Raw genomic sequence first — 27,563 nt, forward strand, 5'->3', positions numbered from 1 at the left:
ACAGTCCACCATCAAATTGATAAATTTAATTATTCCAGCTGCTTTGAGAAAAGGCTATAAATGATTCACCACCTGCAGCATCCTCATATGTGATATAGCCTACTAGCTGGGACTCGTTCTTCATGTAATCAGATGTGACGTAATGATGCAAAGACGAACGGCGGCATTCTCGAATTACCCGCAGAAACCTACCAGTACCCATTTATTAGAAAACATTATTACAATCTTACCGTTGTGAATCAGACTAAGGTAAGGAGATATTTGTGAACACTGGCTGGTTATGTACTTGCTCAAAAAATGATTTTGGATCATTTTTAAACAAAAAAGTTACAGACTGCAGCTTTAAATGATTTTATCTTACATTATATTTCACAAAGCTGAAGTGTGTAATTTGGCCGAACAGATAGCCACAGCTCAAACTCACAGCCAGTGTTGCTTCATTTTCTTGAGGCATAATGTGATTTCTTACATCTTTTCCTTTGATTTTGGGGTGAAATACAACCCGGATGTGTTCTTGACAGGCTAAAATAACTCAAAAGAAAATGAAACGAAATCCATCTTGGATCACTGTCGGTATCTGTACGGGACTTTTGTATGAGAGTTTAGAGAGCACGCTGTAAAACTGAAGCCTTGAACCGCAAAGATCGGTTTGATCAAGAGTTTACAATGCCAGAGTAATGCTACTGTGAATGCAAGAAACCAATAAACAGTGCCTTCAGTGGAACCAGCGAACGGCCGAAGCCAGACCACGTACTGAAATATATCACTTTGCAATACTAGTTTTCTTATTTGAGTCAGCAATCTTTATAATATATAATATATCTATAGATCTTTGTAATATAAATCTACTATAAACAGAACGTAGTAAATACACAATTGTCATAATCATTATACAAAGTAAAAGCATCTCCCTCCCACCGCATACAAAAAAAAAAACAAATTAAAAAAAGACTCCAAAACAAGAAACTAAAGACTTGAGCATGTAAAACACATTGTCAACTACATAAAGACTGACAAATGAACAAGTACATAATCCAAAAGTAAAAAAAAAAAAAAAAAAAACAGGACAAACGAGCACACGAGGCAAAAAAACCAAGAAAAACGGACAAGAAAATAATGGGCACGGACCCAAAGTGGAGTAGTCATACATGACAGGCATATATAAAAATGAAGTCGAGGAACAATGGCAACGGTGAGTCAAATCTCCCGCCTTAATGCGTCTCATATTGAACGTGACACACGGAAAAAGAATGCCAAAGGTAGTTGCCGAGAGGCTAAACATGAGTCAGGGGTTGTCAAACAAATCACCGCCTCTTCATCAGTCCAAAATCGAATAAAGTTCAATGTACAATCAAAGTCAAGCCAAATGATCTACTGTCAGCATGCATAATTGCGTATATATACAATTCTATGTGCCGTTTCGAAGGCGACTATGTCAATGTCCCATGCAGATTGTCTGAGTATCACAGTCGTCTCAGAGGCGTGGAAGCTGGTGGTCCCGCTACTTCCTGGGTTGTGTCATGTGACGAGCACATGTTCGGTAGCACCTGCCCCTAGTCAAAGGCCCATAACCCTCCTCGCTCAGGCCCGTCGGCAGGAAACCAGCGCTAAATCTCACCAGGTGGCACGTCTGAAGGCTCAGTGGTACATTTAAAATCGGTAACCAGCCCTTTTCCGCTTGTTTCAAAGGTGTCAATAAAACTGACCATCTGCTGAGTAGAATAATAGTAGTGATACGCTAGTGCCCTTTGATAAACTGTAAAGTAACCAGAATACTAGACATTCATAGCTATATAAAAGTACAACATGTCGAGAGAAGGAAAAATAGAAAGTGTGTCTCGAACTACAAATCGTACGACGCGTGGTCATCGCAGCCCTATCCTATATGCTCGCAGCTAGTGGCTTAACAGCGAACTCATGCTCGTTGGCGCTGTCAATCTACGACGGTTGAATTCTTAACTTGGCAGATGGAAAGCTGCATGCTGGTTAACCTTTCGTCGTCGGAGGAGGTGGAGGTGCGTATTTGGTCATTAGAGTTGAAATGAGTCGCTACATTGGCTCGCCTTCTAAAGCGCTGGAGAATCGAAGCGCTCCGACTAAATTTTGCCCTCGGACAGCTGGCAACTACCTTAAAGTTCGTTTGTCAGTGACACTTTAAGTCATGTAACATCCAACACAAGCACAGTAAAAATGAAGGAACATAAAACAGGTCATAATGCGTGTGAAACATGAAGATATCTGCAGGGAGTTCTTGGTAAACATGCTGAGGGTTTCTCCATTCTTTAGGCCAGCCTTTGACCGTCGCGACAAGAAAACGTCGTCCCCTCCTGTAACTAGTTTAAGGCAATGTTCTTCTCGATCCGTCACGGAAACTCTTTTGAAAAGGCACAAACTCAAATTGTCACTCTCGTGGCTCTCTGTCGGGCTTCCCAGAATCCTTCGCCCTCTCTCCCAATCGCATCGTCCACCCCTGTGGGTCTCTCGTCGTGAATGTCAGAAGCAGTAACTCGGATGGCGAATGGAACGAGTCACTTTTTTCTCCAAGATAAAAGAAAAACAGACAAACGAACAATCGACAAATAAAAAATAAAAAAAACGTAGACCCACAGCCGAAATCAATCATGTGGACTATAGTGGCTCTGGAAAATAATGAAAAAAAGTTCATGTCGAAAGCACCAGCTCTCACATCTAACAAAGAAACATGAGTCTATGTCCTGCTCAAATGTTAAGTGTCCCTGCGGACAGACCAGGATGCACAATCCTGGACTCGCTGCCACGGACAGAGACAGACTAACACGGCTGAGACGTTTGTCGCACTCTGGGTGTCACGGAGATTTCTTCAGGCCGTTTCGGATCCCGTGCTCAAAGTGCGCACATCGCGGGACAAAAAATGAAACGGATGGAGAGAGTAGAGTGACGTCAGAGGCCTTGAAGAGGCTCTGAGCTGAGAGGGTCACCAAGGCAGTCGAGCGGACCTTCTACAATGGAGGTTCCTCTTCCATAGGCTCCTCTTCTGTCCTGTGGGGCGACACACACAAAGCTTCTTAGTTACGTCTTACATGAGAGGTTTGCTGGTGATTTTCAATGACTTCTCGAGACATTCGTGGCTTATTAAAATCATGATTACATTTAATCACCAACAGAATATTTCAGAGCTGAGTATAGGTACAAATTAATTTGTATTCACTATAAATGTTTATGACTTTTTTTTTCTAGAACTGGGAATCGCAGTTTTAAAATTCCAAGATATTTCCAGGTTTCCTCGCCTCTGGAAACCCTACACACACACACAAAATTTTGAATAAAATTTTATTTTTACATTTTCAGTTTTATTTTTAGTTTAAGTTTTAGTAATTTTCTTAGGTGATTTTGCCTTTTTTTTTAAATATTATTTTGTGTGAGTTAATTTTGCATTATTTAATTATATTATTTTTATTTCAGGTTTAATAATTTTAGTACTTAAACTTATTTCATTTAGTTGCCAAGGAAACATTTCTAATTTGTAAGTTTTCTATTTATATTTTTATATAATTTCAGCTTGATTTCAATTAACAAAATGATTTTTAATAGCTTTAGTTAACACTTACACAAATATATTACACAAATAACTCAAATATAATGTGTTTTAAAAAAGACCCATATTACTTGAGATCCTTCAGTAAGAAGATATATTATTATATATATTTTATTTTATATATATATATGCACTACCGCTCAAAAGTTTGGGATCGGTAAGATTTTTAATGTTTTTAAAAGACGTTTCGTCTGCTCAACAAGGGTGCATTTACTTATAGTAAAAACAGTAATATTGTGAAATATTATTACAATTTAAAATGACTGTTTTCTATTTGAAACTATTTTAAAATGTAATTTATTCTTGTGTTGGCAAAGCTGAATTTTCAGCATCATTACTCCAGTCTTCAGTGTCACATGATCCTTCAGAAATCATTCTAATATGTCAATTTGCTGCTCAAGAAACATTTATTGTTTACAATTGTACAAAATATTTGTGTACAATATATTTTTTTTTTTTCAGGATTATTTGATGAATAGAAAGTTCAAAAGAACAGTGTTTATTTGAAATCTAATCTTTTGTAACATTATAAATGTCTTTACTGTCACTTTTGATTGAATTAATGCATCCTTGCTGAATAAAAGTATTCATTTCTTTAATTTCTTTTCAAAAAAAAAAAAAAAAAAAAATTCTTACTGACCCCAAACTTTTGAATGGTAGTGTAAAATGTTACAAAAGCTTTGTATTTTAGATAAATGCTGTTCTTTTGAACTTTCTATTCATCAAGGAGTCCTGAAAAAAAAGTACACAACTGTTTTCAACATTGATAATAATATCAAATATTTCTTGAGGAACTAATCATCATATTAGTATGATTTCTGAAGGATCATGTGACACTGAAGACTGGAGTAATGATGCTGAAAATTCATCTTTGCCAACACGAGAATAAATTACTTTGTAAAATATATTCAAATAGAAAACTGTAAATTGTAATAATATTCCACAATATTACTGTTTTTACTGTATTTTTAATTAAATAAATTAAGTCTTGGTGAGCAGACAAAACTTCTTTTAAAAACATTAAAAATCTTACCGATCCCAAACTTTTGAGCGGTAGTATATATATATATATATATATATATATATATATATATATATATAAAAATATATAATTATGGAGCCATTGATCTCAGTGACATTCCCATTGAAAAGTGAGTTGATGTGTTTGATCAGAAAAAAATGATAAGAACAGATTTGACCTAGCATTTGACCTGTAGGTGGCACTGTAATTGAATTTATATGGTATTCCTAGTGAATCTATATGGTATTGAATAGTCAGCAATATGTACAAAGTGTAGGGATACAAACTCATTTCAGAGATAATGCATCACTTCCTGTTTGGTGTCAAATTTGCTGGTATTACTGGAGAATGGTTTAAGACATTTAGTGGATTTATGAGTCTTGGTCTGAATATGACCTGAAACAGTTTTGTAGGAGTAGTAGCATAAAAACAGGATGCAAATTTATTTAAAATGATGCATGGCAGAGTTTTGCAAAATTTGAATATTCCATTTGAGAATTTTCGAGGAAATCAGGAGGAAATTGAAACAACCAGATTCATGGAACTTCCAAAGCATCAAGAGAGGAAAAAAGAATTTTGTTTCAAAAGTTATCAGCTAAAACGTTGACGAAACTGACAACTTTGAACTGTTGTCTGGTGCCGCTAGAGTGTTTGAAAGACTGACTCCAAAATTGGCACAGAGAGTTTTTGGAGCTTCCACAAAAAAAGTTTGCCAAATGATGCTGCCACAGACACCAGAAAACAGAAATTGAAAAATTAAAGTTAAAATAGGTGTCAATAAGTAGGTGAAGAACAGGAAATAATTTGAGTTTGAACCTGTGCTGGGCACATGTATATACACATGTGTGTAGGAGTGTGAGTGTGTAAGGAAGGTCCAGAAACCTCAAGCATCTGTGCTCAATGTTGCCTGAGTGTTTTTAATTAGGACTCTGGCAGAGTGTGTCTCTCAGAAGCCTGACGCTGCTGGACGTCTGCCCCGCACCGGCCGCGCACATTCACAGAGTCCCGCCTGCCTATCACGGCTCATGCACACACTTGTCCTGTACCTCTAGACCCCTCACACAATCATAAATACACATGGGGTCACACAAAAAGACACACTCAGGAGGCCTGCTATGCGTAAACATATGACGCATTCCAGGAATAAGGTAAAAATTACAGGCTGAAACTTATTTTCAAGCACATTCAATGAAAGGAGGTACTTCACCATAAAATTTTGGAAGTCAAATAAAATATATTTTTTGTAAAGTAAAAAATATTTTATAAATAATAAAATAAATATTGGTAATTATAGGTAAAACATGATATTTGTGCCTTTGCTGTGTTTTTAAAAAAAGTAATGGAACCTAAACCGTATTTGTGGAATGTGCCATATGTCAAACACACACACAAAGTCAAAGAAAAAACTGCACCTCTTTCCCATGTGCTTGTTGGCTACAGACAGGGAGGCCATGGCGGTCACCGTCTCTGCCTCTTCAGTTTCACATCTCTGAGCCTCCAGCAGAGAGTAGCCCAGAGTCGAGGCAGATCGCTGCAGTGAGCGCCAGTATTTACCTAGGCACAAAACAAGGTCAAAGCTCAGCCTTAAAAATGACTAAAAGCTTTATTCACAGGTGTAACGTCAAATACAAATAGCATGTAAAGAGATCACATGCATGCCAGAGTTACGACTAAACAGCAGTCTAGTCCATTTAACAGAATATTCTCACCATAAACTGCCCACTTGAAGAGGAAGACACCTTATGATATGCGGCCAATCATAATTTGTTTTGTTTTTACAGATTGATCAGGGGCAAGTTTATCTAATAAACTATACTACAAACAAACAAACAAACAAAAAAATGTTTTGTTTTTTGAATGTTATGTACAATATGCATCAGTCCGTCAGTTAATAAATCATGAAACTGTGTGTACACTCACTCTGGATTTCCAGAACTTTCTCCATGGATTGAATGGCATTGGGGTTCGGCCTCTGTTGTAGCACGTCTTCAGGAATCGGATCCAACTGTAGGGAAGATCACAGATGTAAGATTAAAAACCATAGACTGGACAAAGATCCTTTTAAATGGCTCTTTTAATTAAATAATTCAAAGGAATAATAATAATAATAAAACATTTTTTTTTTTTTTTTTTTATATTTTAACACACCCACCCACATATATACAGTACAGTTCAAAAGTTTGGAACCACTAAGATTTTTAATGTTTTTAAAAGAAGTTTCGTCTGCTCACCAAGGCTACATTTATTTAATTAAAAATACAGTAATATTGTGAAATATTATTACAATTTAAAATAACTGTTTTCTATTTGAATATATTTCACAAAGTAATTTATTCCTGTGATGGCAAAGCTGAATTTTCAGCATCATTACTCCAGTCTTCAGTGTCACATGATCCTTCAGAAATCATTCTAATATGCTGATCTGCTGCTCAAGAAACATTTAATGTGTACAATTGTACAACATATTTGTGCACAATATTTTTTTTCAGGATTATTTGATGAATAGAAAGTTCAAAAGAACAGTGTTTATCTGAAATCTAATCTTTTGTAACATTATAAATGTCTTTACTGCCACTTTTGATTGATTTAATGCATCCTTGCTGAATAAAAGTATTCATTTCTTTAATTTCTTTTCAAAAAAATAAAAACAAAAATTCTTACTGACCCCAAACTTTTGAACGGTAGTGTATAATGCTACAGAAGCTTTGTATTTCAGATAAATGCTGTTCTTTTGAACTTTCTATTCATCAAGGAATCCTGAAAAAAAAAGTACACAACTGTTTTCAACATTGAAAATAATCATAAATGTTTATTGAGCAGCAGATCAGCATATTAGAATGATTTCTGAAGGATCATGTGACACTGAAGACTGGAGTAATGATGCTGAAAATTCAGCTTTGCATCACAGGAATAAATTACTTTGTCAAATATATTTAAATAGTACACAGTTATTTTAAATTGTAATAATATTTCACAATATTACTGTTTTTTACTGTATTTTTAATTAAATAAATGTAGCCTTGGTGAGCAGACGAAACTTCTTTTAAAAACATTAAAAATCTTAGTGGTTCCAAACTTTTGGACTGTACTGTATATATATATATATATATATATATATATATATATATATATATATATATATATATATATATATATATATATGTATGTATATGTATGTATATGTGTGTATATGTATATATATATACACATACATACATACACACATATATATATATATATATAAATATATATATACACACATATACATTTATACATTTATATACATTTTTATGGAAAATTGCAGTATTTATAATAATTTCCCCTCCCTCTTGCAGCGATATCTCTTCTATGATGACGTGTTTATTGACGTGAGGGCGGGACAACGTGTCACTCACATGAGATCGACCAATAGCGAACCACAACCATGCAATCAATTCCCTACAGACAAAATCAAGTCCCGCCCTACATTCTTTCTTGTCTGACAAGCCGTTTCACTCGGATATACATTATAATAGGGAAGAAAACAATAGGGAAAAAAGGCGATCACAACTCTTGTTTCATGCTAACTTTAACACAAAAACTATGTTGAATATGATTTTGGGGAATACATACAACAAATCCACATCTTCATCGCATTATTTATGGAAGCAGACCTTGCTAGGTATTGTTTTCAGGGACCACCGATAGCTACCTGGCAATAAATGTATTAATAGCAAGGTTGTGTTTACGCTCTAACGGGGGATCACAGATGTGCTGAAGGCTGTGCTTTAAATCTAGCCAACAATGTAGGGCTTTGTGCTTTGTCACAGCGCGTGGGCAACGAGACCTCATACTCCGGCAAACCCTCACGACAGCTCAGGGACCAGCGAGGCCACGGCCCAGAGGAAACAGCCAGTGTGCGACGCTGCATTCCTGATGTGGAATGATTCCATTTCCCCTTGGCTCTCGGCTGCATTTTTTCACCCCCACGCAAGAAAAAAACAAAAAAAAAAGAAAAGAAAAAGAAAATCTACAGCCAAGTGTTTCATATGCAAACATTAAAGATGAAGAAAAGGGCATGCATCCTGTCATTCATCCTTCATAAACCATTTACATGAAAAAGAAGAGACAAAAAGGACACGGAATCAGGGTGGAGTGATTTTGAAATATTATCAAATGTAGAGAAAGAAAGAAGAGGGAGAGATTATTCTGGAAGCTTTGGTTTAATTAAAACAAATAAAAGGACTGGAGGAGTTGGAAAAGGCCGTCTGAGGAGATTTTAATCCTGCTGTGGCACGACAGACATATCTATGGAAAGCGTGTTTCTGCCACTGAATAAAAAAAAAAAAACTTTACACAATTATCAACTTTTTTTCTTGACTTTTATAACTCACAATTGTGAGTTTAAATCACTCAATTCTGACTTTATAACTCGCAATTGCAAATTTATATCACAATTCTGAGAGAAAAGTCAGAATTGCGAGTTTATATTTCTCAATTCTGAATTCATAACATGCCTTTGCGACTTTATATCATGCAATTCTGGCTTTATATATCACACAATTGCGAGGTTATATCACACAGAAGTCAGAATTGTGAGATATAAACTTGTAATTGTGAGAAAAAAAGTCAGAATTATTAGAAAAAAGTCAGAATTGTGAGTTTATAACTTTTTACTTTATTTTACGAAATTGTAAGCTTATATCTCGCAATTCTTTATCACAATTGTGTGTTTATATCCTGCTATTCTGAGAAAATAACAATTGCGAAATGTAAACTCACAATTGTGAGAAAAAAAAAGTCTGAATTGTGAGATATATTATCACAGTTATACCCTTTTTATTTTTTATTTAGTGGCAGAAACAAACTTCCACACATATAAAACCCCTCGGCTTTTCTAAAAAACAAAAAAACAAAAACAAGAATCATCCTAGTACTAAAATATTAAAAGCACAATTAAAAAATATATACATACATGCATATTTTATTTGAATATTGGTGCTTCAAATCCAGCATATATATATATATATATATATATATATATATATATATATATATATATAGGGCTTTGTGCTTATATATAAATAAATAAAGTTTTTATATGCATATTGTATTTGAAATTTTATTTGCGTCTTGGTGTTTCCATCCAGCATTTTCACACAATATTATAAAATTTGCATTAAAACTATGTGGATGCAGCCCAGCTAACAAAAACTGCTAACAAAAATATGCTCAATATCAATTTGCTTCCACCATGATTCTTCAATTGACACATTGCCAGCTCAGAAAATCTGGCCTCAAAGAAAATCCAGATTTTCCCACAGGTACGACATTGCGATGGTGTTCATCTCGTAAATGCAATCATTCCGACATGACTCGAAGGCAGCAGTCCCATATGGAGGGGTGAAAAGTCTGCGTGTGTGAGGCCAGCTGGTCATTCATTCACACTTTCCCGCTGTGCGGTGTGACTGTAGGTCAACACCCGTCCCCCCGATACGCTCCCTTAGGAATCCTCCCAGTTCAGCCCGGCCCCTCTCAGCTCTCCAATCCCGCTGCGGCTGCGACCCTCTCCTGCCCTGGCACTGGCCGAGGGGGAGGGGGCCGACCTGTCCGTCACGGTGATGGACGGCCCTGCCGCACGTCTATAAACTTTAATAGGTCTTGTCAGCGCACGCCAAGCTGCCTGGCAGGTATGAAACACATGCCAGTTGCCGGCATCCACCATGACAGTGGGATTTATTTTATTTTCCCCCTCGCCCGCGGCCTGAGTGCGAGGACCTTCGCATTCTCCAGGAAAAAGAAAAGCTTTTGTTAGGATGGTTTCTGTCAACCTGCCTGCAGCAATATAAATGAGAACGGGGCACGTCCTTCAAATATGGATGAAGCCAGGTGAACTGGGAACTTTATGCAAAACAGGGTTACCAAAAGAACATCCAACAGTGCAGATAAGCAAAAATAAAGTTTGATAGTTTGCAATACATTAAGGCAGTGGTCCTCAATATTTTGGGCGATGTGCCACTGTATAACTAAAAGTATTGGAAAAAAAATAAAACAAATAATACAAATGGATGATGTATTTATATAAAATATAATAATTTTTTTATTATTATAATATAATTTCTGATAAATAATGGAGGTTTTATTGGTAAAATCAATGAAAATATATATTTTTTTAATGTTTTGTTGAGTTCATATTTCACAGAAAAAAAGAAAAAAGCCTAACTTTTTGCATTGTTCTGTAATTTTCTGTAAACATCTGTGTTAAAAATGTACATAAAATAATTGAATTAAAAGACTAAAACTAAATGTTTTATATATATATATATATATATATATATATATATATATATATATAGTTTATATTTATGTAGTGAATAAAAAAAAATATTGCTTTGCAGAAGAATTATGAAAGGAACAGCTAAGTGAAAATAAAGCAAACAGTCATTTATTCATCCTTGCATAATTCCATGTCTTCTGATTACTTTGAATGAAAACAGACAGAAATGATTCAATGAAAATTCTGCCATCCCTCCATTCAGATCCACATGCTCGTCACCAAAGAAGAAGCTGACGGAGAACCTCATTGGTTCTTGTGTGTTTTGTCAACATGGTAGATTAAAAGGGGCTTTATGTTAGAATTTTCATGTATTAACAGCTTTTTGTATTGCCAATGCGTGAACAGCTTGTAATGAAACTTAAAAAACGAGACCTTCCCTGACTTCCCCGTAGACTGATTTTTATATGAAGGCCTCATATAAACCCGGTTTCGCTGGGAAAACCCAAAGGATGTGATGGTTACGCGCGCTCCCGAGAGCCTCTTTTCCGTTTTATTACACATAAAATGAATGCTTATACAATGTTCTGGACAATGCCGAAAGAACCATTCTGTACTGTTCAAACTATAGTCTCACATAACCAGATCTATATATAGTCTATAGTCTCATATATACTTTATAAAGAAACTATCATAACAGTGTAATTTAATTAACTCATCAGTCGACATGATGCCGGTGAATTGGTGTTGAGCTGGTGCAAACATATCTAACATAGCTGCTGCTTTCTCACCGCTGTCATTTTTGATGTGTGTTTAGAGGAAAACGTGCAACATATATTTAGATATTCATCTAAACGTCGCTCTCAGCAACATGGACGTCGGTATATTCATTAACAGTATATTGCTGCAAAGGTATTTCCAACAGCTAAGCAAAGAACGGAAAAGAAGTTCGACGTGAGTATATCGCGGCATTGACCTTCAGTCTCTTGTACGTTACATGTGCACGAGTGCGAGAACAAGCAGCAAGTTTCTGGCTGCAGTTCACTTAATGGCCACCGGTGTCGCTAATAACAAGGGTTTCTGAATTCTAAATTTAGCCTCTTTAAGATATGGGAACTAGGACTAACTGCACTAATGTACCACTGCATTCATGCATTGAGAACGGCATACATGACCAGCCCTGACAGAGCTGATTACAGTTCATTTTGAAATTCCTAACTGAAACCTTTCAGTAAATGATTGCAGTGACCTAACAAACAGTCCTTTACAGGACAGAACATTCTGGAAATCAAGCCCAGGCCACATAGGTTAAAGCTTGCATGTTTACTGTAGCTATTGGGTAAACACAGAGAAAAACCTCATGGTGGCTGGCAACAATTAGCTTATTAGGACGTTGTTTATCATATAATTGCTAATGACCACAATTTGAGAACAACATCTGCTTGCACACATCCATCAATGAGTCATGGATTCAGGGCTGAATGACGTCAGAGTCGAAGCATCATTCGTGAGCTATTTAACCAGTGAAACCTTTGATTGCACAAGGACAACAGTGAGAGAACTGATCATCAGAGCCCCTGATCTGACTCATTTTCAAAGGAAACACAATCCTCATTATAACAGTGCCTCCTTCTCTTTACCTGCCTTTAAAAAAGAGGAAGTATATTTCACACACAAGCCCAGGTAGTTAAACGCTCAATATAAAGAGCACAGTCACACAGGAGGCTGCTGCGCTGTAAAGCAGCTCAATCTTTCACTCTCTCGCTCCATGGACAGCAGGGAACTCTGGGTGTCAAATAGTTTCAGTGCGGTTCGCTTACAACAATTTGTGTAACGTCAAATATTTTTGGTCCTAATAGGACACTGTACTTTGGTTATGATGACATATACAAAAAGATTGTCATCATTAGTTTGTTCGTGATTAATAATTGATGTTGAATAGACTTTTTGCTTTATGTTTAATCATTCTAAATATTATTAAATATAATATAAATAGTATAAATAAATATAATATAAATACTGTAAATATTTATTTTTTTATATATAAATTAAGTTAAATATTTAAAAGAATATTATACTACATAATATTTGTATTATATATATCTAAATCATTTTAAAACATCTTAATATTTATATTAATATAAATATGAAGAAATTACCACTACAAATATATTTAAAGGTGTATTGAACAAATTATAATATATTTAGTAATATAATATATAAATATTTTTTAAAAATTATAACCAAAAATGTAACTGTAACATTTAGAGATTATATTATGTTATATTTAATACAAATATTATTAAATAATGTAATCTTTACATATTATAGTGTAGAATATTATATACATACAGTGTGTACGGAAAGTATTCAGACCCCCTTAAATTTATCTTTGTTATATTGCAGCCATTTGCTAAAATCATTTAAGTTCATTTTTTCCTCATTAATGTACATACAGCACCCCATATTGACAGAAAAACAGAATTGTTGAGATTTTTGCAGATTTATTAAAAAAGAAAAACTGAAATATCACATGGTTCTAAGTATTCAGACCCTTTGCTGTGACACTCATATATTTAACTCAGGTGCTGTCCATTTCTTCTGATCATCCTTGATGGTTCTACACCTTCATTTGAGTCCAGCTGTGTTTGATTATACTGCTTGGAATTGATTAGGAAAGCCACACACCTGTCTATATAAGACCTTACAGCTCACAGTGCATGTCAGAGCAAATGAGAATCATGAGGTCAAAGGAACTGCCTGAAGAGCTCAGAGACAGAATTGTGGCAAGGCACAGATCTGGCCAAGGTTACAAAAAAAATTCTGCTGCACTCAAGGTTCCTAAGAGCACAGTGGCCTCCACAATCCTTAAATGGAAGACGTTTGGGACGACCAGAACCCTTCCTAGAGCTGGCCGTCCAGCCAAACTGAGCTATCGGGGGAGAAGAGCCTTGGTGAGAGAGGTAAAGAACCCAAAGATCACTGTGGCTGAGCTCCAGATATGCAGTCGGGAGATGGGAGAAAATTGTAGAAAGTCAACCATCACTGCAGCCCTCCACTAGTCGGGGCTTTATGGCAGAGTGGCCTGACGGAAGCCTCTCCTCAGTGCAAGACACATGAAAGCCCGCATGGAGTTTGCCAAGATGGTGAGAAATAAGATTCTCTGGACTGATGAGACCAAGATAGAACTTTTTTGCCTTAATTCTAAGCGGTATGTGTGGAGAAAACCAGGCACTGCTCATCACCTGTCCAATACAGTCCCAACAGTGAAGCATGGTGGTGGCAGCATCATGCTGTGGGGGTGTTTTTCAGCTGCAGGGACAGGACGACTGGTTGCAATCGAGGGAAAGATGAATGCGGCCAAGTACAGGGATATCCTGGAAGAAAACCTTCTCCAGAGTGCTCAGGACCTCAGACTGGGCCGAAGATTTACCTTCCAACAAGACAATGACCCTAAGCACACAGCTAAAATAATAAAGGAGTGGCTTCACAACAACTCTGTGACTGTTCTTGAATGGCCCAGCCAGAGCCCTGACTTAAACCCAATTGAGCATCTCTGGAGAAACCTAAAAATGGCTGTCCACCAACATTTACCATCCAACCTGACAGAAATAGAGAGGATCTGCAAGGAGGAATGGCAGAGGATCCCCAAATCCAGGTGTGAAAAACTTGTTGCATCTTTCCCAAAAAAACTCATGGCTGTATTAAATCAAAAGGGTGCTTCTACTAAATACTGAGCAAAGGGTCTGAATACTTAGGACCATGTGATATTTCAGTTTTTCTTTTTTAATAAATCTGCAAAAATGTCAACAATTCTATGTTTTTCTGTCAATATGGGGTGCTGTGTGTACATTAATGAGGAAAAAAAATGAACTTAAATGATTTTAGCAAATGGCTATAATATAACAAAGAGTGAAACATTTAATGGGGTCTGAATACTTTCCGTACCCACTGTACCCCCACACACACACACACACACATATATATATATATATGACATAATGTAGTGTGTTAAGTTTTACTGTAATCATTTTCTCTTAAAAGTAGACGTTCTGTAGTTTCAATTGATGTATTACAAAAAATGACAAGGTATTTTAAGTCGATTTTGCTGCTATGTGAAGAAGATCCAACAGAACGCACTGGTGTGTTTTCCAACCCCTGAGTGTTAAACTACAGAACACATAATAATATGTAAAATAAATTGTCTTTTTGATTCCTAAAATAAATAAACTGGTTTACTTTTGAGTGAAAGCACCCTATTGAGCTTGATTTACCTTTCAAGTTATAGATGACCGAATGAGCAAACCAGGCGGAGTAGAGGTTCGGGTAGCTGGAGCACCTGTTATCCCCTGAGTCTCTAGTTCAAACACACTCAAACACGCTCTCGAAAGCTCTCAGGCTCTATCGACATCATCTACTCACTGCCCTGAACTTCACCTCTGTTACAATGTGGGCTTGAATGCAATGATAAAACACCTGCTTCCTGTGATACTGATTACAGTCTGTACTCTTGTTTCTTAATATCTATTATCTGGCCTGAGCTTCTCTTCTCGGGGCATTTGTGACGTCTTGCATGTGTGGTTGAACTGCCCCTTTTGAAGACCCCCTGAATGGATGCCATGAAAAACTTGCATGTTACGTGTATCTAAACAAGGCCTCCAATTTCCATACTTGGACAAATAAGACAGAGACAAGGCAGTGGACTCTTTGCATATTAAAACAATATGCACTGGAGAGGCCTGAAGCATCTAATGTGGCATAAGTTGTTCTGAGTGTCCAATGCCCATGGGATAGTCAGTCCTTCCACTCTCGAGCTCTATGACATAAGCTTCCTCTGTACTTTGTACTTTCTAATTTCCTTTGATTACTTTAAGTCTGCCTCTGTCTCTCTGGCTGTCAGTGACCCCGTCTGTGAGAGGTGTGAAGCTAACTGCTTTCAGATGGGCCGCTGGTAGCGTCTGAAAGCTGAAAGGGAAGAGAGTGAGCGTGAGATACTCTGAGCCCCCTCTGAACATACCTCAAGGGAGTGCACTCGATAGGCAGCTGAAACAAACCCTTACTGAGCAGTTTTGCTCGCTCAATGCCTTCGTCGTCTCTATCCTTTTCCTGCTATGACAACAAACCTTCCCATGGGGCAAAGTGGAGATGAAGGCAGCGCCAGGCAGGCCTGTAGACTCACAGTCTGCCGCTGACCCGAGTCAGAGGCGAAGGCTGGTGTAGGTAAACCGATTATGATTATTGCATTAAGACTGCCAGTATGCAGTTTTCCTCTAAAGCAAACAGGTCCAGATCAGTTAGTGCATTTATTTCCTGAAGAGCCTGTTACTGTGGAGACACACAGTGCCTTGTGGGTAAAAGAAAAAAATCATTCCTTTCCTATGAACATGAACGGACTGTCCATACATCCATACATCCATCCTTCCTTCCTTCCTTCCTTCCTTCCTTCCTTCCTTCCTTCCTTCCTTCCTTCCATCCATCCATCCATCCATCCATCATCCACTTATCCATCTGTCCATCATCCATCCGTCATCCACTTATCCATCCATCCATCCATCCATCCATCCATCCATCCATCCATCCATAATCCACTCATCCATCCATCCATCCATCCATCCATCCATCCATCCATCCATCCATCCATCCATCCATCCATCCATCTATCCATAACAAATAAAAAGCTACAAGAAATAGGCTCACTCGAAGCAATGAAAAAAAATAAAATAAAATAAAATGTTACCTGTTATCAAATTTGGTGAGCTCTGACTTAATTAGTATATGTTAATATAATTTTTTTTTTTTAGTATTTAAAAAAAAAAAAATAACATTATAGTATTAATGTCTATTTGCCACTTGTTTGCCACCTGATGTCACCTGTTGGAGTTTGGGTTCCTTGCTGCTGTCGCCTTTGGCTTGCTTAGTTGGGGACACTTGACATTTGACTTGACATTTGATAATCAACAGTGCTTTGATCTGCCTGCATTGACACTATTCTTTAAGAGCTGCTGTGCAGCCAAAATAATGTACCAGTTATCAATGTAAAGCTGCTTTGACACAATCTACATTGTAAAAAGCGCTATATAAATAAAGGTGACTTCACTTGACTATTATTATAGTATAAGTTTTCTTGTTGATTGTGTAAGGCAGGTTTTAGAAATCGTACATAGTTTTGTGGAAAAAAAAAATTCTTATTTAGAGACATTCTCTGAAAACATTTCTAAAAAAATAGAAATATATATATTTTTGAATGTATATAAAATAACATTTAAAAAATCTTGCAAAATAAACTAAAGTTTGAAAAAGTTCTGGGGTCAGTATATATATATATTTTTTTTTAATAAATTAAAACCTTTATTCAGCGAGGACATTAAATTGATCGAAAGTGACAGTATAGACTTTTATATTGTTACAAATAAAAATCTAGTTGGCTGCTTCTTTAAACTTTATATTAATCAAAGAATCGTTTTCAGTTTCCACAAAAATATTTTCAACAAGACATTACTGTAGTATACCAAACACAGTGCCAGAACTAATCAACATAAATGTAATTCCTGGTGCAGCACACAACCTGTTTTGCACTGTCTAATTATCCTGGTTATTTTCCTCTCATCCCCAGAAATGGAGTGGAGACAGCTCACTTTTACTGTTCCAGGAATGTATTTACAGGCTTGACTCTAGAGCTTCAATAACACCAGGAATGAGGCCCGTCCTCTCATCTGACCCTAAGAGTGGCAAAATGATTCAGTCCTGCTCTGAACACTAACTCCCAGTGCTCAGCTAATCTAGCCTCTGGGAAGCCGTATAAACTCAGCACAAGTGTAAATTTTGGGATCCACATAGCCTGGGAACGCTTTTGGACATGTTTTAGAGGCTCAATGGGTCTGCATGGATGGTTTCAACAGGTTCTCCTTAACCAACAGAAGTAAACTTTGTAAGGATGTGCCGCAGCGTCGCTCTCTCAAAATACACAGATTTTCTGAAGTCCGAAGGCATGTCAATTCACTTAAAACTGTTTTTGTGTGCAATTCTGTCAAAGGTCCTGTTTCCACCTGGTATTAAGATGCGTTAAGTGGACGAGGGACACGTACCCGTTTACACCTGGTATTTTAATCCGTCTCTTTTGACCACTTTCAACCAATTCTGTCCTGATTTCTTCGAGAGGAGGGTCTATGGGCGGGTAAATGTATGTGGTTTTTCCAGATCTTTCAATCTTTTCAATCTTTCATTTCTGCTCTGATTCGATTTGTGATAAAACAATGTATTTGATTTCAGGACTTACAAACCCTAAATATTAACACTTTTCCACCTACACATACATGTCAATGCCACTCTTGCATACTCAGAAACCCAAGGTGAGCTAATTAAGAATCCCTGGGAAGCTCTGGAAGAGACAAACAACAAAATCTCCAAGAAAGAATGGAGATAGTGAGCTGCCAACACAGGCAACATTTTAAGGCATCACAGGTCCAATATTTGGTTGTGCTATGTAGTTTTTGCTGGTTAGAGTTTTGCATCGTAAGCTTAGCAACACGGCAATGTCAAATGCTATTGAAATCAATTGAGCATGGATGTAATAAGTTGCTGTCTATGTACAGTGTTCCAAATCACTTATGAGGTTCATTTAGGCTGCTGTTTTGACAGCAAAGCCGAGCCAAAATGAGAATGGATTTGATTTAGAAAGAGAAAGGAAAGGCCCTGAATAAAGAAGATGAAGAGAAAGAATAGCAGTGAAGATGAGAGATGGGAACATAAAAGAAATTATTCTTCCTCTGACACAGAGACAAGTGGATAAATGACGCCCTAAAGCTTCATTTGTCTTGTTTCTCCGAGTGTAGACAGTGAACCGTTCGCTATTCTTTCACTCCCACCCATAGACTGGACTATGACTGTGTCAGCTGAACCTTGGTGGCTGGCCAGCACAAAGGGAGTGCTGCAAAATACACACCCTGACAAACATCTAGTCTGTGACACCCTAGACAAAAGCTGGGTGGGAGGACAGAGGACAGGCTTGACAAAACAGGGCCCAGGGCCAGTGAGACAGAGGTTCACCTCAGCAAATGGAATCCTCACTTGCCCAATTTGGCCAGTTATCATGCGGAACTGCTATGCAGAAGTCTTAGGGTTGGGAGACGTGTCCGACTAGAGCCAATGGTGCAGAACACACCAGGAAAACTTAGTCGGCTTAAAAACGGTCCGATGTTGCCCGACGGCCGATCGTTGGATTGGTGCGTCCCGGGCTTTACACTCAAAGTCAGCTACATGACACAATGTTCCTTGAGATTCTTTTATAAAACTCACACTATTTTTAACTCGACTGCTTTAAAAACCAAAATTCATGGTGGAGACCCTGTAAAAACATTTTGCACTGTTTGAAAACTAGTTTGTCATTGTGCTACGTTCGACACAATAGATCATAAAATACTCCTAGATCGACTACAAAATTACACTGGTATTCAAGGACAGGCATTACAGTGGTTTAGGTCATACCTATCAGACCATCACAATTTTGTTTATATAAACGGGGAAAAATCTAAGATAACGATAGTAAACTATGGAGTGCCGCAAGGATCTGTGTTAGGCCCTCTGCTATTTTCAATATACATGCTGCCACTCGGCAATATTATAAGAAAACATGGAATTAGTTTCCACTGCTATGCCGATGATACTCAGTTATATATTTCACCACAACCAGATGAAATCTCTAAATTATCCAATCTGACAGAGTGTGTTAAAGAAGTAAAACATTGGATGACTAGTAATTTTCTTCTATTAAATTCAGATAAGACTGAAGTATTACTTAATGGCCCAAAAACCTGTACACAGAATCTCTCAGACTACAACCTGCATTTAGAAGGATGTACTGTTACTCCATCCTCGACAGTTAAAGACCTGGGTGTTATATTAAACAGCAACTTGTCCTTTGAAAATCATATTTCATATGTTACAAAAACAGCCTTCTTCCACCTCAGAAACATTGCTAAGCTACGGAATATGTTATCCGTTTCTGATGCAGAAAAGTTAGTTCATGCTTTCATGACGTCTAGACTAGATTACTGTAATGTATTATTAGCTGGTTGTCCTGCTTCCTCAATAAATAAGCTACAATTAGTACAAAATGCAGCTGCTAGAGTTCTTACCAGGTCAAGAAAATATGATCATATTACCAATTTTATCATCTCTACACTGGTTACCCATTAAGTTCCATATCGATTATAAAGTATTGCTAATGACCTATAAGGCTCTAAATGGTTTAGCTCCTGTGTACTTAACCGATCTTCTATTGCCCTACAATCCTTCACGCTCTTTAAGATCACAAAACTCTGGACTTCTGGTTGTACCTAGGATATCTAAGTCCACTAAAGGAGGAAGAGCGTTTTCACATTTGGCTCCGAAACTCTGGAATAGCCTTCCTGATGATGTTCGGGGCTCAGACTCGCTCACCCAGTTTAAATCTAGATTAAAGACGCATCTCTTTAGCCAAGCATTCACATAATGCATCTCATACCAGATCAATTGCACATGACTATTGTGATGGAAATATTTTGCGTCAACATGAAATGTACAGAAAATGCAGACTAAGGATGCTCAGGTAAAAGACCAGTCACATGATTAGCTTAGATCATTACAAACCAATCACCAGAACAAATCACAGTGATGAAGACATTGATTTTTACTCAACTGTAAGACTTAAATGTGCATGTATCTTTCTATTCATTGAGACTCACTCTGTTGTTGTGACCAGTGACCTCCCTGCCGTAAATAAAACTTCATTTCTAAAAAGAGCAACTTGGAAGTCGTGTTAGGTATATGCTGCGCAGCTAAGAAATAGAAGATCCTACGCTCAAAAGACAACAAATGTAACAGCCAAGTGTGATTGAGGTAGTGATAGTAGCTTCTTGACGGGACGCCGTCACCATACTTCAGGGAAGTATTGGATTGTATGGTAAGTATTCAGGAATTCAGGGAATTACCTAGAGATACTATAGTATTATATTAACAACTAGGAGTTCTTTAAATTGTCAGTGGTGAAGTCAGATTTGTATTGAGAATTTCCACGACACTATCTTTGCTTAATGTTATGAACAGCAGCTACGCTAATTATTCTCCATTTGCTTTTCTGTTTTACCTCGGGACACTCGTCCCGAGGTAATTCATTTTTCCAGGAGCTCATTGCTTCTACCTTCAGTTAAACTGCTAACAGTGATTGTAAATTAATTGCCTAAATTATTACATTATTTGCTAACTGCATTCTTTAAATGGTGATGTTGACATGCATTCTCTGTAAAGCTGCTTTGAAATGATATGTATCGTGAAAAGTGCTATACAAATAAATGTGAATTGAATTGAATTTTTCCAATTCTGTTCAGTGCCATTACAATAATTTTTTGTCTCAAGACAAGTCCAATCAGAATGACTGGCCCAAGTGGGCCAGCAGAAAAAATCCATACTGTTGAACATCGGAGGATGCTGTCATTCTGTAAAATCCCTTCATCTTTTCCTTCATTCATAAAGCCCCGTCCATGCGTGAGTCACCCTCCCCGTCTGATCTCCAGTCTGCTCTTACCTCGTTTCCAAGTAAAGCAGAAACACATGCTTCGGAGGCATCGCAAATGGCGGTGAGGTCGTGACCCCCCTCCAACGCGAGCACCAGCCGGCCGCCGGCCAGTCCCATCAGCTGCTTGGTCAGGTAGCCAAAACCTGCCAAAGGGGGAGACAGGAAATACAAGTGGGGGTTATAAGGCTCGCTCAGAATCCGGTGGCTGGCCTTTGATCAAAGGAATCAGAGATGAAGAAATAAATGGAGAGGGGAAAAAAAAGACAGTATTACATCACATTCTCTCTGTTAAAAAGACGACACTCTGGATTTACTGGGCCTAAACGTATAATAAGAGGCAGGTTTAATTTTAATAAATGTGGCTTAGTATTTTGGCTCCAGGCATCTTTTGATCTTTGTTTGAATATATGTATCCGACTATACCTCCCTTTCCCAAAGATTCACATTCAAGGCCATCCTAGATGAATTTATTTTGTTTTAATTCTTCACTGGCACGATATGGTCCAATGGGATGTTCATCAACACGTCTACAGTCCATAAGAGAAGGAACCGTCCAGTCCAGCTCAACCACTGAGAACCTGATACAAACTTTGTGCAACATATTAAATGCAACACAAATTGCACCAGAACCTCAACTGCTCTGAATAATTATGCGCATAATGTGCTTAAGGAAGAGTACTCTCAAGATAGAAAATGTGTTATTATTTATGCACCTTCCAAACTTTTATGTTGTCACTTTGAATGGGAACACGAAAGGAGACATTTGGAGAATGTTTACACTGCTCTTTTCCATCCAACGACAAGTCATGGTGAATTCATCCATATCCACCCAAAAAGCATCGTAAAAAAAGTCTGTTTAAAGTCATTGTACAAAGTCTTCTGAAGTCTTTCAATAGCTTTGTAAGATGTTACACTGAAAAACTAATTCTTCTACAAATCAGTGCACTATGTTCAGTTATGACATGCAAGAACTAATGGCAATTGTTGTCAGTGATGACAAGCATGGCGTATAATGTGAATTTGAACCCGCAATTTGTGAGTTCTGGTAGACGGGAATATTATCAGCCATCCTCATGTCGTTCCAAACTCGTTATTTTTTATGGGAACACAAAAATTGAAATTTGGAGAATGTTCACGAAGCTCTTGTCCACACAACGACAGTTCATGGTGACTAAGTCCAATCCATAAACCATCATAAAAGTAGACTGTACAACTCGTGCACTATATATTTAAAACCTCCTGAAGTCATATGATAGCTTTGTGTAGGAAAGAAAACAGTAATTTATGACTATTTAATTAAAACTAAAAAAAATCCTTCAAACTGTCACACCATGTTCAGTTATGACACGCAACAACTACTGGCATTTATGTCAATGACGGCAAACGTGGCAAACTAGTCTAAAGGTGCTATAATATGAATTTGAACCTGATATTTTCTGGTAGAGAGGAATATAACCAGCCATCCTTGTGTCGTATCAAACTCGTTTTTTTATGGGAACACAAAAATAAAAATCTGGGACCAGTTGTTCAAAAGTTTAATCTGGATCAGAATGATTTGGATTTGGAAATCCCATGTTTTGGTATCCAGGATCAGGTAATCCACATTACTTTTGTGCCAGTTTTTCAAAGCAAAATTGGATTGAAATTGGACAGAAACACACTTTCTTTTTAAGATTTCCAAATCTGGATTACTAGTGCTCTACGGAGCTCCTAAAGGGACATGGCGATGGAAAAAATGAGATGGGGAAAAATTATTTCAATGCTTTTGCGTTCTCTCAGAAAAGTTCTGCGTAGCGTTCACCCGAGAAACCTTGCGTTCGTCACAAAGACCTTTTGACTGGTTCATCTTGTATGATTGTGCCAATGTAGTTTACAAACAGTGATAAAAAACACTTCAAATTAAATTTATTTTTGTTTGATATTTACTGTTTGGGGATTATTTTGTGATGCCAAAATCTGTTTTTTACTTTACTGTAGACTACTGAAAGGCTTTATAATGTCCACTTCTAATTTACTAATCAACAGTAAAATAAAAAAATATGTGCGTTTATGTATATTACACAATACAAATGTTGTATATTTTGACCAGTTTTAAAGTTTTATTACATTTTTGTTCCTGAAATCCACCCTTCTGCTGGGATCAGTACAATCTTGATTTTTTTGGATCAGAGGTGTCCCGATCTTACTAAAAAGTTTTGAACAACACAAACTGATGATTTGATCAAGATCAAAAACCAAGATCAGATTTTGTGATCTAATCTGATTTCAAAATCCTTTTTTCTTTTGAACAACCCATTTTCAAGATTTGATCCAAACCGAAAGCCGAAACCCGATCAGATTACTTTTGAACAACTGGCACCTGGAGATTGTTTACGAAGCTCTTGTCCACACAACAACAGTTCACGATGACCACGTCTATTCCAAAAAACATGATAAAAGTAGACTTATGCACTAAATTTCAAATCTCCGTAAGTCACATGATAGCTTTGTGTGAGAAACAAAGCCAAAATCTAAGATGTTATTTAGGCAAGTCAAGGCAAGGCAAGTTTATTTTTTATAGCACATTTCATACACAAAGGTAATTCAAAGTGCTTTACATAAAAAGGAAATAAAAAAAAAAATACTGAAAAACTGTAAAATTCATTCAATCTGGCACACAATGTTTGGTTACGACACACAAAAAACACAGGCGTTTGCTGTCAATGATGCCAAACTTGGTGGTGAAACGAATTTAAAGGCATTTGAATTTGAGACTTTTATGAGCTCTTGTAGAGAGGAAGATGCATTTCATTTTGTTCCTTGCACACATGACTTCAGACTTGACATGGCGTACAAATAATGTGGCCTATTTTTATTTGTTTTTTCGTCCTTTTTAGATGTCATATTTAGTTACTATGACAAGACAAAAACAGCGTAAGAAGTTTGAAACGACAATAGGGTGAGCATATAACGGCAGAAATATTTAATGGGTGACTGATTCCTTTAAGATAAGCAGAAAAATGAAAAACAAACGACGGCACAGATCGAATCGTTCTTAGATCAGCAGATGGATTGAATCTGATTTAAAGTTCACTGTTAGATGCAAGAAAGGTGCAAATTCAGACCGGACAACCTGTCTTTCTTTAGACCCTGGGCAAATGTTTTGAGCGAACAGTGTTTCTACTTTGCGTTTCCAGCACTGACATATGGACAGCTTTCACCAGGAGATGTAATCTATAAGAGCTGGCCTTATGATCCCTCTAACAGGATAAAAGCAGCCTTTTGGACCCCAATAACAAGTGCTGTATAATCGTTAAATGTTTGATTTAGAAACAAGCCTGGAATGCCATCTTGATATTATGCACACATGAGGGTAAAAAAAAAGAAGAAAAAAACATCAGGGATCTGGAAGTATGAGAAAGAATGACTGGTACAATTCCTCCCTTCAGGGATTAGACTTTGCACACAAGAGTGTGGTCTCTTGTTTTTGTGGTATTAGCACATGATAAATTTGACTGAAATGAAAGCTTTTAGACATGAGAAATGAGCGAGAGAGAGAGAAGAGTGGGACAAAGGCCGACTTCCACGTCAATGACTCATCTTTTTGCTCTGAACCGCTTTATTCCATGAGAATGTTCCTAAGAACAGGGAAACGCAGAACACTTACATTTGGCTGTGAGTTTGTATCCTCCCAGGGGTGGCGGGTGCCCCTCCACAGCGTCGAATCCCGAAGAAACCAGCACCACGTCTGGAGCGAACTCATTCGCAATAGGCATCACAACCGTCCTTTAAAAAAGACAAAAACAACACCACATAAGTTCCAGAAAGGAATAGTTCAGCCAAAAAAATGAAAGTCATTATTTATTCACCATAATTTTTTTCCCAACTCTTTATTATTTATTTTCTTCGGAAGAGATATTTACAGAGCACTTTTGTCCCTCTGGACATTGAAAATAAACCCTCTTAAAACAAACTCTCACTAGTTTGTATGTGCACTCTCCACTATGTCCATTAGTGGATACATAAATCACATGAGAATTTGGACATTTTTGTAAGTTTGTAATGAAATTATATATATATATATATATATATATATATATAGTATATATATATATATATATAAACTGCTGCTAAATTTCAATAAGAAAATGGAAGTTGCTGTAGTAGGAGAAGCCACTATATATAATCATTTTCGTATATAATAAATTACTCATGCTTCAGAGCATGCAGACAAAAAACGCAATAAAAGCTGTTATGTTATCTTGTTTTTGGAGGTGGATGCCTGCTGTTTGGGAACAGCCATTTAAGACAGTTCTGGGAGGTAACCACTTTGATGACAGACTTTGCTCAGGCATTTCAGAATGACCAAAACAGCATTTCAGACGCTGTGAAGAAAGATCGGGCCACTGGTTAGTCCAGTAATGCCGACCCATCGCAAAGGCACATGACTTTTTTTTTGATGCGCATCGAGGGACTTTTTCCGGTAATGTGTTTTCATCATAATTTATGCGCATGTTTTCTTAGTCGGAATTTTTTTTTTTTTTATCCAGCTTAACTGAGCGGATAAGTTTTTATGTGCATTTTTAGAATTTATGTGCTTCTTAGCATTTCCATCCAGCATTTTTTATGCGTTTTTTAAAAACATTGTTCATTGTGGTAGAAATGACAAAGATTGCCAGAATTCATTTTCACATTATAAATATTAAATAGTTTTTACCATTCACTCTTGGTTTAGATTACATTAGTTTTAAACATGCAAAACACATTTTTATGATGGATTTTCATGACTGAAAGTCTGGGTTTGGGGTAATACAATAAAGTCTATAAATAAAAGGCATCAGAAAAGTAGCAACAATAAATTATGAATACATGGTATAAAGTTTTTGATGTGACCTTTATTTTACAAAATGAAAAAAGTTAATCCCTGGAACATAAAAGTCGGAAATACAAAACAAAAACACCATTATAGCGGAATGTTAATGCTCCTCTTTTCCATAAAATAAAAGTGAATGGTGACCAAGACATTTTAAGCAAAATCATTAGTGTCTTAATGTTCAGTTAAAGCTATTGTATGACTTAACAATTCCTTGAAAATGGTGTAGTCATATGGACTACTTTAGGATGCTTTTATGATGTTTTTGGAGCCTAGCAGGTCTTGGTCAACATTCACTTACATTGTATTGTATTGAAGTGAGCAGCATTTTGCAAATAGTCTCTTTTTGTGCTTCAAAGCAGTAATAAAATCATACAGGTTTTGAATGACATAAGAATGAGTAAATGATGGAATTTTTATGTGAATACCTTCTTAAAACATTCATGGCAAACAACTCAAAGTATAGTCCAAACTCCCCCAAAACACCAGTTGCCATCATGGGAAGACATTTAAATTCCAAGAAACAAGACTAGATTCAGTATGATTCATGGGACGAATGTGGTTTTAACGGCTCATTCTGTGGTAAAGTCACGATTCCTAAACCAAGATTGCCTGTTGCACAGACAGCCGTTGGATTCAGCAGAAGTCGTAAGACAACATGACTGGGGTGTGTGCATGGCGTGAAAACAATTCCAGCCATTCTGTCTGTAAGACACACATAACACACACATCCACGCATACATGCACGCACGCACAATCCGATTCCGTTTGTCTTGGCAATGGCGATCGGACTTTGTAAGGGTCATCAAAGCTCACGTCGGAAGAAGACGACATGCACATTGATTAGGCGGAGGATATTCTGACTTTGAGTTTATGACTGCGGCCAGGCCCTGCATTCCTTCTGGGCTCACAGCTGTGAGGCTATATTAAGACGACAGATTTCTCTTTCTGAACTGCAGCTGGAGAAACTGGATATATAACTGGGCTTGGTGGGGCGGGAGGCTTGGCGCTCTTTGCTCCAGTGTAGGTGTAGTTGACATTACAGACATGATTTGTGTAAGGCTTCATTTCCATGGCCGTTAATAAAGATTCAATGCAGTTGAGGTATATGGTGTGGGGGAGCGGGGTAAGATGTGTCATCTGCCTAATCTAACAGACTGTCATGTGACCATATACTGTTTTTAGAAAGCTGGCTATAATTAAGAGATGCACATGAGAAAAGTGATTATGTGTTTCGCATGTCGAAATAAATTTTCAACATGGCAATTTTGTGTGAAAGCAAATTTAAATTATATTTAAATTGTATAATTT

At 37.1% G+C, this 27,563-nt stretch overlaps 1 protein-coding gene across 4 annotated transcripts in view; it reads right to left on the minus strand.

The window, feature by feature from the left end:
• Positions 1-581: 581 nt before the first annotated feature.
• hdac4 (histone deacetylase 4) overlaps positions 582-27,563 on the minus strand; it is a 259,783-nt gene continuing 232,801 nt past the window's right edge. For all 4 annotated transcript variants that reach the window (XM_048194567.1, XM_048194569.1, XM_048194570.1 and 1 more), the window contains 5 exons: positions 25,047-25,165; positions 21,410-21,543; positions 6,516-6,600; positions 6,008-6,149; positions 582-3,018 (listed from right to left, as the gene is read on the minus strand). In XM_048194567.1, the coding sequence (XP_048050524.1) occupies positions 2,979-3,018; positions 6,008-6,149; positions 6,516-6,600; positions 21,410-21,543; positions 25,047-25,165 (520 nt within the window). In that variant the 3' untranslated portion in view covers positions 582-2,978. The remainder of the gene's footprint in view (positions 3,019-6,007; positions 6,150-6,515; positions 6,601-21,409; positions 21,544-25,046; positions 25,166-27,563) is intronic.

This window comes from Megalobrama amblycephala, linkage group LG6 (genome assembly GCF_018812025.1).
Source record: "Megalobrama amblycephala isolate DHTTF-2021 linkage group LG6, ASM1881202v1, whole genome shotgun sequence".
In the NCBI taxonomy this organism is placed as follows: domain Eukaryota; kingdom Metazoa; phylum Chordata; class Actinopteri; order Cypriniformes; family Xenocyprididae; genus Megalobrama; species Megalobrama amblycephala.